We start from the raw sequence: 15,511 nt of genomic DNA, 5'->3' as shown, positions 1-15,511 counted from the left end.
AACGTCTAACCATCATCGACACATGGAAAATATAATGCAAAATGAAATAACTTGTGAACAAGCAATAACTTTCCAAGACAATATTAAACTATTAAGCCGAGTTTCGCAAAGCAATTCAAAACGGCCAGCTGCGGGAACGTGAATTTGTGAGTTGTTAACCTCACCTCAGCAAGTCTTTCATTTAATCCCCCGAGGGCAAGAGAAAAGTAGCCTAACAATATGATGTTTTACCTTGAGTTTATAGTCAGAGAGAGTGAAGCATGTGGCCCGTGCTTGTTAGCTAACATTTTATTTTTTCCTTGGTCGCTGCTGCAGGCCATAGCAGGCTATGCGTAACAGAAAGTGAGAGATAAAGCCCGCCCTCAGAAACCACTGATAGGTAGGTCTTCAAAAATAGCACAAAGAGAGGCCAATCACTTGTCTATAAATCTCGCATGAAATCGACGATAGTCTCACTCCAGACTATGGGAAGCTGACCCCCCCAACGAAAAAAAAAAACTCTTCGGATCTACACGATTCATGTGAATGACATATTTTGATTCAAAAACGGCGATTTTCGCCGAAAGGTGACTAGTTTGCAGGTATGTACACACACACACACAGAGTTACACACACCCTCACAGAGTTACACACACACACACAGAGCTATACACACTCACATAGTTACACACACTCAGACCTATACACGCTCACATAGTTACACACACTCAGAACTATACACACTGACAGAGTTATACACACTCTCAGAGTTACACAGAGAGAGAGAGAGAGCTACACACAATCTCAGAGTTACACAGAGAGAGAGAGCTACACACAATCTCAGAGTTACACACACTCACAGAGCCAGAGGGCAGAAGAGTCTTAATAAAATGGCTTTGAATTGTACAGTACATGTTCTGCTTCAGTGGTAACAAATATAAAAGTGCTCACAGAAAGTTCTCTTCCTCTCTCTCTGTCTCACTCACTCCCTCATCATAACTCCCCATCTCTATCAGTCTCTCTCCCTTCCTCTCTTTGTCCATCTCTTTCTGTCTCTTCTTCTATAACTCACTCTCTACTTTCTCTCTTCTTCTCTCTGAGAGGTGAAAGGTCACATGTTTCATGCTTCTCTCTTGTGGCTATGTGCAGATTTTCCACTGCTGGCTGAACGCACACACACACACACACACACACACACATATTGCTCACACACACATATTGCTCAGTGTGCCTAACTTTCCCAGTAATAACACGTGTGGTGTGCCCTCTGTTTACATCTGCCTTCACACAGCGGCTGACATCAGCAGCGAGCCCACAGAGCGGCTTGTTTATGTCGCTAGGCAACGCAGCAGAAATGTGCGGCCATTCAAACGACCCCACAGCTGTGTGTCACTGCTGTGGTGGAACCTAAGATATCATATTTACATGCAAATTAAAATATTTAAACGCAAAGCTTCACACATCCAAAGAAGGAGGATTTACAAATCAAATCACAAAACAGTGGGATGCAAGATTCACATAGAAAAAACAAACAACTCCAAATGCCACTCCTCTCTGCTCGAGCGTAACCTGTGCTGTCAGCTATGCCAGTAGTTCAGGCCCAGTCCAAGTTCACTCAAAGGCCATCGGGATTGTGGGAGTTGTAGTTTCCTGCTGTGTGTCAGTTTTGGCAAACACACTCTATTCAGTGAAAAGGACTCCATTATTATTATCTGAGCAAACGGACAAGACCTTGCATTGTGCCTGTGACAGCGCTCTTCTGCCTCTTTAGTGAGCGAGTGCATGAGTGACACACACACACTTGTGCACTAACAGACACACATAGTATACTCACACACACAGTATGCTCTCTCACTCACACACACACAAACCCTCACAGCCTCTCTCCCAATCTCACAAACACACATACTCATACACACACACACACACACACACACACACAAACATAAACACACACACACATACTCTCACACACACACACACACAAACACACACACACACACACACACACAACACAAACAAAAACACACACACACACAACACAAACACACACACACACACACACACACAGACACAACACAAACACACACCCACATACTCTCACACACAAAGCTGAAGGGAGCACAAAAGCTGTCATTGTTTGCGTCTCGTGACAGTGGCCTTTGGCCAGAGAGAGCACTGCTACCGCCAGCACCGCCACCCTTGCGGCCCTCACAGCAGTATTCGGTTCCCCCGCCGCTTTTCAAGGGCAGTTACAGGATCCAGTGGAGCCGGGCCATGAGAACCGTAAGGAGAGACTGGTCCTGGAGGCTCCGATAAAGGCTGGCCAAGAGACGGCGTATCCTGGGAGCGCTCAGGAAAAGGCTGGCGAAGAGAGGGACTCAGATAAAGCAGGGGTATCTCAGTGTGGGGCGGTGATAGGGGAGAGGAGGAGGAGGAGGAGGAGGAGGAGGAGGGGGGAAGAGTAGGGCTAAATATGCACACACGAGCGAGAGGGAGGGAGAGTTAAGGTCATCTGTTTGGATGCATGCGAGTGTGTGTGTGTCTGTGTGTGAGAGAGAGAGAACACTCATGTGGTTTGTTTGTGTGTGTGTGTGTGTGTGTGTGTGTGTGTGTGTGTGTGGTGTGTGTTTTGGTGAGAGAGGCCTACAGCAGCAACATGTGACTGTTCTATCGTTCAGGAATTCCTGCCCTCTGTATAAAGAGATACCGCACCCTCTCTCTCTCCCCCTCCCCCATTCGTCCCTGCTGCTATAAACTTTATACACTCCTCTTCTGCTATCAGCATTGACAAATACTCCTCCATTTCAACACTAATCATCCTTTGTTTTGTTTACTCATCTCCACCCAAAACACTAAACCAATCTCTTTCCCACTTTAATCTTTTCAGAATTCCACATGTAAACACACATTATCCTCACCTGTCAAGTTGTGGGTGTGGGTGTGGGTGTGTGTGTGGGTGTGGGTGTGGGTGTGGGTGTGGGTGTGTGTGTGGGTGTGGGTGTGTGCGTGTGCATGTGTGTGTGATGAACGTTGCTGCTGCCCCTTTAAATTCAAATTTTACAGCTGGTTGTACATTCAGTGTGGACATACAGTACAAAACAAAGATGGAGAAATAAATTCCATTGGAGAAATAATATCTGTTCCATACACAATGATGAATAGACATGAGGATGCACTCTCCTTATCCTCCTCCTCTCTGTTACCCTATCTCTCTCTTTCCATCTCTCTCTCTCTCTCTCTCTCTCTCTCTCTCTCTAAGTAACCTCTTCCACACCCTTCTAGTCCGTTCTTCCATTCCCCCATGCGGTATCCTCCTCACCCCTAAGTGAGATTTTCAGTGCCTCTGAGGAGCAGTGAGAATGCTATGAAAGAGAGAGAGAGAATGTTATGAAAGAGAGAGAGAGAATGTTATGAGAGAGAGAGAGAGAGGGAGAGAGGATGAGTGAGAGTGTGACAGGGGGGTTAGAAAGAGGGGTGGAGAAAGGATAGAGAAAACAAGAGGGATGGAGAAAGGAGAGGAACAAGAACAAAGAAACAGAGAACAGATGTATCAATGAATGAGAGATGAGAGAGAGAGAGAGAGAGAGAGAGAGAGGAAGAGACCATTGTACTGAAGCCTTTGATGAGCATTGAGAGAAGAGAGAGAGTTATGAAAGAGAGAGAGAGAGAGTGCGACAGAATGAACAAGAGAGCAAGAGGAGGGTAGACCGGAGAGATGCAAGAGAGACAGAGACAGAAAATTAGAGAAGAAGAGTGAGAAAGGGATAGGAGAGTGTGGAGGGAAGGGGGGGAGGAAGGTGCAGAACGAACAGAGAAACTGAGGAACAGAGGAAGAGAGCAACTAAAGAATCAAAGAAAGGAGGTATGGAAAGACAGGGAGGACAGACAAAATTAGAAAAAGGGGGGGGGGGGGGGTCATCCATTGTGTTGGAGGGGGTTCCCCTGCTCATCCTTGGAACATCCTGAACCCACCAGGCCTTTCCTCTCCGACAGACAGGACCATGTCCAAAGAGCACTGCTCACATGGTCAACGCAGCACACGCAGAACACACCCACACACAGGCACATACATGAACACACACTCTAGTGTGTACACACATACATCTGCATGTGCACACATATGTACCTAAAAGCTCTCTCTCGCGCACGCGCACGCACGCACGCACGCACGCAGGCACGCAGGCACGCAGGCACGCACGCACACACACACACACACACACACACACACACACACACACACACACACACACACACACACACACACACACACACACACACACACACACACACACACACGCATACACAGTGACATGGTCAAACACTCGGGCACACACACAGCTCTCTGGAGAGAGGGCACAAGGAGAAACAGCTGTTTCCTGTCAGGGCTGATCAGACTGAGGGGCAGGCGAGGAATGCGAGTGCGCAGGCCCCAGAGAGACACTCGATTACACGGTGCGGGAGGCCATAGCAGGCATTCCTCACCACTGCAGCCAAGCCCACAGGAAAATACATAACCACGCGAACACGCCCTATGCCATACACTGAACACCTTACCTCATGAACATCGCCAACACACTGAACACCTTACCTCATGAACATGGCCAACTCAGACCGATGACCTTACTTCATGGACATGTCAAAGACACTGAACACCTTACCTCATGAACATGGTCAACTCACTGAACACCTTACCTCTTGAACATGTCCAACTCAGACCGATGACCTTACCTCTTGAACATGTCCAACTCAGACCGATGACCTTACCTCATGAACATGGCCAGCACACTGAGCACCTTACCTCATGAACATGGCCAATTCACACAGAGCTGTTTACCGCACGCCAACTCAGAATAGTCTGTCTAATGCAGAAGCCTAGTTCAGACCGAACACATAATTTCAAACACAGATTGAACCACACTTAACCTCTCGAACATGCCCAGCTCAGACTGACTACTTTATCTCTTGAACAAGCTAAACACAGAACACTCTCAAAACATGCCCAAAATACATAGCACTTTACCTCATGAACATGCCCAAATCAGAAGGAACATTTTTATCTCAGTAAAAACACAATGCATAACCTTTCAAACATGTCAGTTCAGCATAATCATTGGCTAACACTGGCTAACACCTACATCAAACAGAAAATTAAAACCAAAACCAAAACTATACTGTACATTACTACTATACACCACACACACTACACTACACTATACTACACTACATTCTACTCCACTACACTATACTGTAATTATATTATACTATACTATACTATACTATACTATACTCTAACTGACCCCTGCCATGGTTCTAACTGACCCTGCTCTAAAGGCTGTAACTGACCCGGTCATGTGTGCCTTCAGACATAACAAACACAAACATACACACACCGTCTGTCTTTGCCTCTCTAAATCTCCATGTCCCTAGAGGTGCTTTAACCATCTGTTTACAACTCCAAGTGCCTTCTCATGAGAAAATACCCCCCACACACACACACACACACACACAAACACACCACACACACAGAGTTTCCGTCATCTTTTCAACACCAACTGGGGGTGGTAGTTTTCATTCCTTAATGCCTGGTCCTCTCCCAAGAGATCTGTCTCAATTATGGATGTTGAGAGAAACATACGAGTCGATGTGTTCAGGGAATCTCATGCGTTCTTCAGGCTTCAGACTTCAGTGACCACCAGCGGACATTGAGCATTCTTAAGTGGTCCTTCAGGTCCGTGGTGATAGTGAAGACGATGGTGATAATGTAGAGGACAATGGTGGGGTTACCCTTATCTGTGTGTGAAGCAGGTGATGAGAGTTGATCTTATCGTCTCAAGACACCAGCAGGCTGAGAGAACACACATCTGGTGGAGGGGAGCGTGTGTTTCACTAATGATCCCTTAAATCAGCCGTGTTTGTGTGTGTGTGTGTGTGTGTGTGTGTGTCTGTGTGTTTGTGTGTGTGCATGCATGTGTCGCTGCACAGCAATACCCAGACTTGGTGTCTACTTTGTGTTCCTCAGGCACATAAATGCACACACACACACACACACACACACACAAACACATGTCTAATTATCATCAGTGACAGACAAAGGCCTGCTGAGAGAGTGGTACATGGTTCCTCTTAATGGATAGAGTATATACAGTACACACACACACACACACACACACACACACACACACACACACTTACAGTCATCTGCCAAAGCTCACAGGCTTACCTCCAGCCAAGCACGCACACGCCACACACACCCCATAAACAGCAGGTCCAACACATGGCTGTCTGCTCGGCACTCAACAGCGCAGTCAGAACAGAGACGCCTGCCATTATGTAAACACTCCCCAAGTACCACCAGCCCTTAAGATTACACTTAATGGAAATATTTGTGTGAAGCATACCTCAGATATATGGAGGTCATATAGCCTTGTTTAAATCAATGGGTCAAATCGGATAAGACACCTGTCGTGATTATTCACAGTGCAACTTAAATGTGACTCAATTAAATCACAAGGCGTCAGTGTGTGATGATTCACATCTGCCTTGGGCAGTGCATCATGGGTAAAGCACATGTGTGAACTATTCAGAATGTTTTTACCTTAACCACTCAATACTCCATAACGACAAACATTTTGACTTTTTTGGCAATTGAAATGAAAGAAATCCAGTATAACAATATGTCAAGTTTCACAAGAGCATGGGTCTAAATGCTTTCAAAATCCACCACGCATTTAAAAATATATATTTCTAGATTGCCCTTATGCCACTATACTATAGTCACAGCCTGGCTTATCTACTCCCTGTGAAGTGTAACACCTCTGCATGTCTCTCCTCCATTACACAAGAGAAACTGCCTCTGGGTAAACAGCAAGAGCAACCAGTTTTACACACACACACACACACACACACAGTGCCTCTAAACAAATCTGTCTGAACACAGTGACAACAACAATGCTTCCTTTTAACCGATACTATCTAAGTCCTATGAAACACACACACACACACACACACAAATACTGAGACCACAACAGAGGGCAGTTTTAAAAGTAAAACACTGTGCAAACGTCTAAGGCCTGATGGCCAGAAAAACTGGAATGGCAAGACCGAAGGACAGACGGACACACACACACACACACACACACACACACACACACACACACACACACACACACATACACACACACACACAGCTGTTGTAGTTCAGTGGCACCCGTAAAACACTTTCACCCTAAATGTTCATCTTCCATCCACACACCAGCTGTTGCTAGCAGTACTGGGGCTCCCTCCGAAAGTGAAAGAGCAGCCCTGAGGGCCAGTTGTGGCCAGATAAGGGCCTTCACATAGGACTGCACAGCTTCAGGGGGGAATAACCCACCTGCTAGGGGTATTTAGACGGTCAGGAATGTCTATGAGAGAGGAGGAGGGGAGAGCTGATGTGTATTGGGGTAGGTAAACCACAGAGAGTGGAGTATTTGTGTGTTGTGAGATTCTGTAGTGATATCCTCTGCCATGCAGGTGCGGACTGCTTTTAAATCTTACTCAACACTTGGCTTCGAGCCCTGCATTGTTTTTTTTCCCTGTGTGTGTGTGTGTGTGTGTGTGTGGCCAGGTATGTCCATGTGTGTTCTGTCTATTTAGATGGGTGTGTGTGCACATGCATGTGTGCTTGCGTCTGTGTGGAGTGATTAACTGATAGACGCAGAGGTTCTTCCAGCTATGCAAGCCCATCTGATGCCTGAGTAGTGAGTCATGCTTCAGCAACATGATCATTACTGCCATTCCTCAGTTTGAGTTATATAGAATCAGTTTACATAAACACACACACACACACAGAGAAAACACATGCATACACACACCCACACACGCATGCACGCACACACACGCACACACATACACGCACGCACACACACAATGAGAGAGAGAGAAAGAGAGAGAGAAAGAGAGAGAGAGATCTGAAACAGACTCTTCTCAAACCCGCATGTATGTATCACCTGAAGAGCTCCACTGGTAAGGAGCTGAGACATTTCTGTCATGCCAGAGTTGTGACACTTTGCATTTCCTCTGTTTCATTTATGGCCACCCTCTGGTATGCTCATAAACCTGCAACTAGGGTCAACATTCTTTTCACTCATTCTTTCCCTCTCTCTCTCTATCTATCTATCCCAGTGTACCATCATTCTGTCTTTCCTCTCTTTCCTTCTTTTTCTCTCTTTCTGCTCCCCTGTGTTTACAGCATCCACAACCAACTTGCTGTCTTATGATTGTTGTTCTCAGTATGTCAGTGGATTACAATGAATGTGATATTCATTATATTCTACATGTGTGTGTGTGTGTGTTTGTGTGTGTGTGTGTGTGTGTGTGTGTGTGTGTGTGTGTGTGTGTGTGTGTGTGTGTGTGTGTGTGTGTGTGTGTGTACGTGACATCCCCTCTTACGAGTCCTGAGCATACTTACCAGCCCTTAACACAGAGATAATAAGACATTACCCCCTGCCTGCCCAATTAGCGCCATGCTGATAGTCAGGGCCCCTTGTACCCACAGTAGAGGTGACACTGCTGACTCGGAGAGTCAGGGCCATCAAAGCATGATACTATGTGTGTGTGTGTGTGAGAGAGAGAGAGAGAGAGAGAGAGAGAGAGAGAGAGAGAGAGAGAGAGAGATAGTAAGAGTGTCCACTGTCTGCAGACAGGGAGGGAGGGACAACTTCTCAGTGCTCCACACTGCCATCTACTCAGTGTTCCACACTGCCATCTACAGGCATAAGATGGTATAGCAAATAAAGGTGACCGGCCAAACTTTGACATTCCTGGAGCTCTTGAGTTCTTAGCTGTCCAGTGATTAATTAAAAGCTGACAGCAAGAACAAATAAGGCACTAAATTATCGCAGCCTAGAGAGCAGAGGATTGCATTGGATTAAACAGACCGAAGGCTTCTTCATGTGAAATGGCAGGGGATTAGTAAAGAGTTAGATGTCTAGAGTTAGAATGTACTCATGGAGTATTCCTATACATGGTGATCAAGGGATGTGTTCAAAGACACTTTGTTGTTTATTTATTTATTTTTTTTAAATCGAAAACCATAAGTACCCAAAACACCACCCAAGTCTTCCCCAGAGAGTGTATACCAACCACATCAGTGTGAATATACCGGTAATTAATAGTATTGAGTATTGTTTACTTATTGTGGCATCTGAGGCCTGAATCTAGTACTTTATTTTCAGACTGTCTTTCCTGAAGGAAAAGACTGTCTTTCCTGAAACAGAGACATGGTGGCTTGGTCCAAGAGGGAGGAGAACACGGAATGAGGTGGACAGAGTGGACAGAATTAGAGACTTCTGTGTGTGTGTGTGTCTGTGTGTGTGTCTGTGTATGTGTGTGTGCGCGTTCAAAAATGAAAGCTTGGAGAGCTCACTTCATCATCTCTTTTCTCCAGATGTGCCATGCTACACTTTCTAGTGTGTGTGTGTGTGTGTGTGTGTGTGTGTGTGTGTTTGTGTGTGTGTGTGTGTGTGTGTGTGTGTGTGTGTGTGTGTGTGTGTGTTCGTGTGTGTGTGTGTGGATGTGTTGAGTGTGTACATCTGTTTCTGTGTCTATATGTTCCCACTCGCTCAGAGCGTGGTGTTCTCACTGTTGACCTTGTGCATATGGGAGTGCCTGCCTGCACCCCTCTCAGCGAGCCCTTAGACTCCTGCACATTTCTGGCATAGCTGCAGCCTGAGTGCCCTGATAAGGGCCCAGAGGAGGGGGGGGGGGGTGGCATATCACGCCTCTCTCTCACTATTTCCTTTCCTTCCTCCATCACTCTTTCCAGATCTACATCCATCATCCCCTCAATTTGTCTTTAACTCTGAACCCCTGGATCCTGCCCCTAAGGGCTTGTGACCCTCTCCTCCCCTCCTCTCCCCTCTTCTCCTCCTTGTCTTTCCTCACCTCCCCTCCTCTCTCAAGCAGAAAACACTTGCACCTCCTCTACTTTTTCTCTCTCCTTCTATATCTCCTTTCTTGTCTCACTCTCTTTTCCGCTCTCTCTCTATCCCTTCTTTCCTCAAACTCTCCCTCCCTCCCTCCCTCCCTCCCTGTCTCCTCTCCAGCTGCCCCTCTCTCCTCTCTCTGCTCTGCAGTAGAGTTGGCTGGGCTCCAGCACCCTGTGGAAACTCTGAGCTGATCCCACCTCTGCTCTCCTCTCCTCTGCTCTGCTCTGCTCTGCTCTCCGGGGCTAGGCCACAGGCTGGCTTCCTTCCCTCCTCCCGCTCCCTATTCTTTAGCTTTTGTGATCGTTTCCAAGGCCAGAAGGAGAGAGAGAGATTGTGTGTTGGTATGTGAAAAAGATTGTGGTGTGTGTGTGTGTGTGTTTGTGTGTGTGTGTGTGTGTATGTATGTATGCAAGTGTGTGTGGGAAAGAGAGGGAAAGATACTGTGTATGGATGTAAGAGTATATTGTGTCTAAGATTACCTGCGGCTGCATGTTAAAACTCGCCCCAAAATTGCCTATTTCCAAGTAATAACCCTGACACAAAGCCTTCTATTTGACTTAGCCAGCTGAGGGAATCACATTAATACTTCAGGTCACATTCTGTCACACCACACACTCTGTCTAAGTGTGAACAATGTCAGGGCTTCATCTGTGTGTGTGTGTGTGTGTGTGTGTGTGTGTGTGTGTGTGTGTGTGTGTGTATCCGTGTGGTGACCTGGTCATTCAGGCAGCCATTTTCCAGCTATGTGTCTAATCCTCTTCAAAATGGTATCTCACCCAAGAGTCATCCAAGCAGAAACAGAGTTACAGGTCTCCCACTGTCCACAGTCTTACTGACGCAAACAGCTTTTATAGCATTTCTTTGGTTGGCTCGTGTAGTCTGCTGGAGCATGGAGCTCACTTAAGAAGGGATTTAGTTCGGGATTTGCTTGAAGAGAATGACAGAGACAGACAGATAGAGTGAGAGAGAGTGAGATGGAGAGAGAATTTGTATAGACACAGCATGCACTGAGACGCTGCATTTTCAGAAGAAACACAAAAGCTTTTACAAGGCAAGAGAGAAGAGAGAACTCTCTCAAGAGGTTTTAATGGACAATGTACTTCAGAGCTATTTCAGAAGGAATTCCAAGTTCTGTGGCACGCTTCAAAGCCAGGCTCTAATGGAAACATCCTTTGCACGGATGAATCACCTCTCAGAGCTCTTGCAGGGCATGTGGTAGTACAGAACGCACTGCATAACGATTGAATGAATAAGCTGGTCTATAAAAAAATGGGTTTGTTTGGCACAGTGTGGGAACTATGGAAACTATGACAGAATTTTGCAATCACAAGATTCACTGATGTATCATGCACAAGCTCTAGACAAACATCGGTGTTGCCCTGGCAACCCCTGGAACAATTTAGGTCACAGAGCAATTCTGTTCATATCAACTAATGTCAAGTAAGGCTACATTATTAGTGGTGACAAGCCCATATCAGTAATCCATCACAAAAACCCAGTGTAAAATAGCAATGTTTTAGCAAGGTTTTGAAGGAGAATTTTCCACCATAACAAAGCAGCAAAACAGACTGTTAGGGATCTCTACATCTGCATAAAGGGTATTTGAGTGCCTATGGCCTTATATGTTCTGTATAAGCTATTACATTATGAGGTGAAGATTCCTATACTCTCCATAGACAGGTTTCTCACCACTACTTACAACCTAAGGAGAGGTTTCCTACCTCAGCTTACAACCTTAAGTGACCAAGTGTTGTGCTCTATACTCGGTACTTACAGTACATTCTCTATGTTACACATAACATTATTTTTAAAAAATAAAGATGAATATACTTCAAATGGCCAGGTTTTCACACCTCTAAGAGCTTAACTGACAACCCAAACTGACTAGATCTGTGTGTGTGTATTTTGTTTTCTCTTCAGGAGGAGAATGAGATCCCCTCCAGTGTGTTTGTGAAGGAGCCTCCTCCGTTCCCCCGCGATGCCGAGGACAACCCATCGGTGGACGCCAATCGCTCACAGGAGGAGGGCCTGCAGACCATCAACCTGTCCTCGGACGAGGAGCTGGGCCTGGACGAGGAGGAGGACGAGAGTGTGGGCGTGCTGGAGCTCCAGGGGGAGCACCTGGAGAAGTCGCGCGCCGAGAAGATCAAGCGCTCCAGCCTGAAGAAGGTGGACAGCCTGAAGAAGGCCTTCTCGCGCCACAACATCGAGAAGAAGATGAACAAGATCGGCACCAAAATAGTCTCGGCGGAGCAGCGCGAGAAGATCAAGAAGAGCCTCACGCCCACGCACCCCAAGGGCTCGCCCTTCAAGGTCTCCCCGCTAACGTTCAGCCTCAGGAAGCACCGCGGCGGCAGCGGAAGCGGAGGCGGGGGAGATGCGGAGGCTGACCCCAAGGCCACGGATGGCGACCAGGGAGAGGACTCGCCCACTGCGGTGGCCTCCATCGAGCTGGCGCCCATCAGTCCAGGAGAGGACCTGCCCTTCACCGAGCTACACCCTCAGCTGGCGCCTGACACCGAGGAGGTCAAGGCCGCCGTGGAGTCCATGGAGAAGGAGGCGCTCGACCTCACAGCCTCTGGGGAGGAGGTCAGCGCGGAGTATGCGCTTTCCGCGACCCTGCCTCAGGACGCCTCTGTGTGCAACGGCACTGAAGGAGAGGGGAAGGAGGAGGCGGAGGAGGAGGAAGAGGAGAAGGAGGCGGTGGAGGCAGATGTGGGGGAGAAGGAGGTGGCAGCGGCGGCAGCGGCGGCAGCAGCAGCCGAGCAGGAGGAGCCAGAGGTGGACCGGGAGGTGAAGAACGCCGTGGCGAACGAGAGTCCAGCTGAGGGTGCAGGGGCTGAAGCAGCAGCAGCGGCGGCCGTTCCTGAGGCTGTGGCCGTGCAGCAGGCGTCCTAATAACCCCCCCAACCATGCCTGAGCCCAACACACACACACACCACACACACACACACACACACAAACCAGCCCTGATCCAACATTCACACACACACACACACACACACACACACACTCCTTTCTCCCTAACACTTTCAAACATACACACTCCCCTGACCAGTCCCCCATTCCGTTCTCAACACCCAAAAGAAACGTGCATCATCCCTGAACATTAATCCTCATTGACGTATGCACCATACCTGGACATTAAGCACCACCTATTAAACCTGCTCTTATACAAATAAACAGTGACTTACATTGCAGTGCAACATAACATGATGACCCTTTCTCAACAAAGCCCACATTTATATTTCTTACTCCTTCCTGTTCTGATGCTTTCTTATAACATTATAAATGACTGTGATCAACTACAACCCTTCAAATATCCCATGATCCCTCTTGTTAGTGATGACGAGAAACCTCTTACGCTGTCAGCTCTAGATAGACCATTGTGCCTTTATCGTCCAGTAGTTTTCCTGTCTCGTATCAAACCATAAAACAGTCCACTGGTATAGGAGAGGTTTTATTTACTAACCAGTGAAAGTGACCACACGCATCGCCATTTGTTTGCCTTTCCTGACCAACCAAGTCAACTATCCATCTCCATGTCTCTCTACCTGTCTGTCTGACTACCTGTCTCTCTGCCTGTCTGTCTGACTACCTGTCTGTCTGTCTGTCTGTCTGTCTGCTTTGAGCTCCATGATTTAAGGACATCAAAAGCCTTAGGCAAGAAAACAAAAGGAGTGCCAGTATCACCCAGCCTGTCAGCACATTTCAGTCATTGGCGTGGAGTTCTATGGCCCACAATCCATCTCTCTGAGAACAGACTGTGCGAGGAGGGCCTGGCAGAGGTGTGCCTCGTCCAAATGTAGAGGAGATGCCTAGAACGCACCTGGCCCAGATCTGGCTACAATCTTTTGGATCAGACCATTTGGATCCATTCAGAAGCTATCAGAAGTTTTCAGGAATCCGACTTCAGTATCTTCACTGAACAACTGCCAGTCATACTCCCTGTGTGTTTTGTAACACCAAACAGACACACTCTTACCATATTTACAGATGAGTGTATGAGTTTGCACTGAAAGAGTTTCCATGAGTTCTCTATGTGTAGGTTATAATATAATGCTAAGATATAATTAATACATGCTAGAGGAATGGATATGCGAACAAAACTAGAGTGAATGCAGTTTGAATCTATTAAAAAGGACAAAATTTCAGTTTTCACCATTAACTATGTCCAACCTATATGACTTTGTTATTGACTTCATCATAGTAGTCATAGTATGCAATATGCAAAAACTCCAGTATTGAAAATGCATTGGTTGCTCAAATGTTAATGTATGTTGAATGTGAATGTTGCATATACCACAGCCGGTATTGTATGTTGACGACATGTTTTGAGGGGATGGGCGCGGTCTGGTATCTCCTCAGCCTCCACACTGTCTGTGTCTGGCATGGCGAGGATTCCTGCTTTTGAAAGATGGCCCCAAGAGGCCCTATTTCTCAACTCAGAGGTGACAGGGGCCTGGCATGAAGTTAGTGTGTCTGTGTGAAAGAGAGAGAGAGAGTGAGATACAGAGAGAGAGAGAGAGAGAATGGGAGAGAGTAAAAGAGAGAGAGGGAGATGGTTTGCATACTTCACAGTGATGGAGGATTTCTTTGGATGTTGCATAGAACACCAAAAGAGCTGCGTATGGTAAACACCAGACAGATGGAGGAGAAAGAGAGGGAGATGAGAGGGATGGAAATGATTGGGGGGTGGGGGTGGGGGATGGTGCTGGTGCTGAACGTCAATCATCTTGATTTCCACATTATGCTTCTCTGGACTGGTTTTGTTTAAGTAAACTGATAAATTATACACGTCATAAAGAGATATGAGCTAAAGTTATTTGGTGCTAAGCGTGTTACAAAACGTGGCACAGTCAGCGAGAGATCATTTGGAGATCATTTACTGACACGTTAAAAAAAAAGAATGACAAGCTCTGTCCTTATGGTTCACAAAAAAAGCTTAATGTGTCTGTGCAAGCATTCAATAGGTCAAGTAGAGATCAGTGTACCTCTATGACTTAGTATAGCACTGTTTTCCACCAAGATATAGAAAAGACATACAATTGATCTTCCAAATAACTGATTAAATGCATTTTCATGCAACTGATTCAATTAATCCAAACCCCCCTTCTCTTCTGGACTTTACACATCATTCATACCTATGAATGGGAAATCACAAACTGCCTTCCAGTAAGCCCAGCAATTGGAAACTGAACTTGTGTTGTGTGCTTTGGGCCTATGTGAAAAAGGATGAAGATTCATTCCTTGAGTCTTTACAAAACACTTTGTAGTGATTTTATGTTACTGCTAAGTCCATTTTGCCTTCTATTTGCATATCCTATAAAACGTTAACTACGCTAATGACTTAAATAATATATATAAGTATATGTTGTCTTGAACCTATTTTACGTAAACAAGAGTTATCAGTGATGCCAAAGATGCTACATGTAGAGATTTTTTTTAATGGCAAACCATTAATAACCATGTCAAACTGTGACCTTTTTGTCTTCACTTTTGCCATATTGTTATTAAAACACCTCTTCTGAGTTTTCAAAATAAATACTTTTAACAAAATT

At 46.2% G+C, this 15,511-nt stretch overlaps 1 protein-coding gene across 1 annotated transcript in view; it reads left to right on the top strand.

The window, feature by feature from the left end:
• Nucleotides 1-15,511, top strand: part of cavin2b (caveolae associated protein 2b) — a 22,735-nt gene extending 7,224 nt beyond the window's left edge. Inside the window, exon 2 of the mRNA XM_076303348.1 lies at nt 11,871-15,511. Coding sequence (XP_076159463.1) covers nt 11,871-12,848 — 978 coding nt within the window. The 3' untranslated portion in view covers nt 12,849-15,511. The remainder of the gene's footprint in view (nt 1-11,870) is intronic.

Source organism: Alosa pseudoharengus, unplaced genomic scaffold (assembly GCF_046254945.1).
Source record: "Alosa pseudoharengus isolate Yale_2024_CS ecotype anadromous, Long Island Sound unplaced genomic scaffold, YU_APseudo_1.1 YU_APseudo_1.1_scf_24, whole genome shotgun sequence".
In the NCBI taxonomy this organism is placed as follows: Eukaryota; Metazoa; Chordata; class Actinopteri; order Clupeiformes; family Clupeidae; genus Alosa; species Alosa pseudoharengus.
This window is presented reverse-complemented; position numbering and strand designations above follow the sequence as displayed.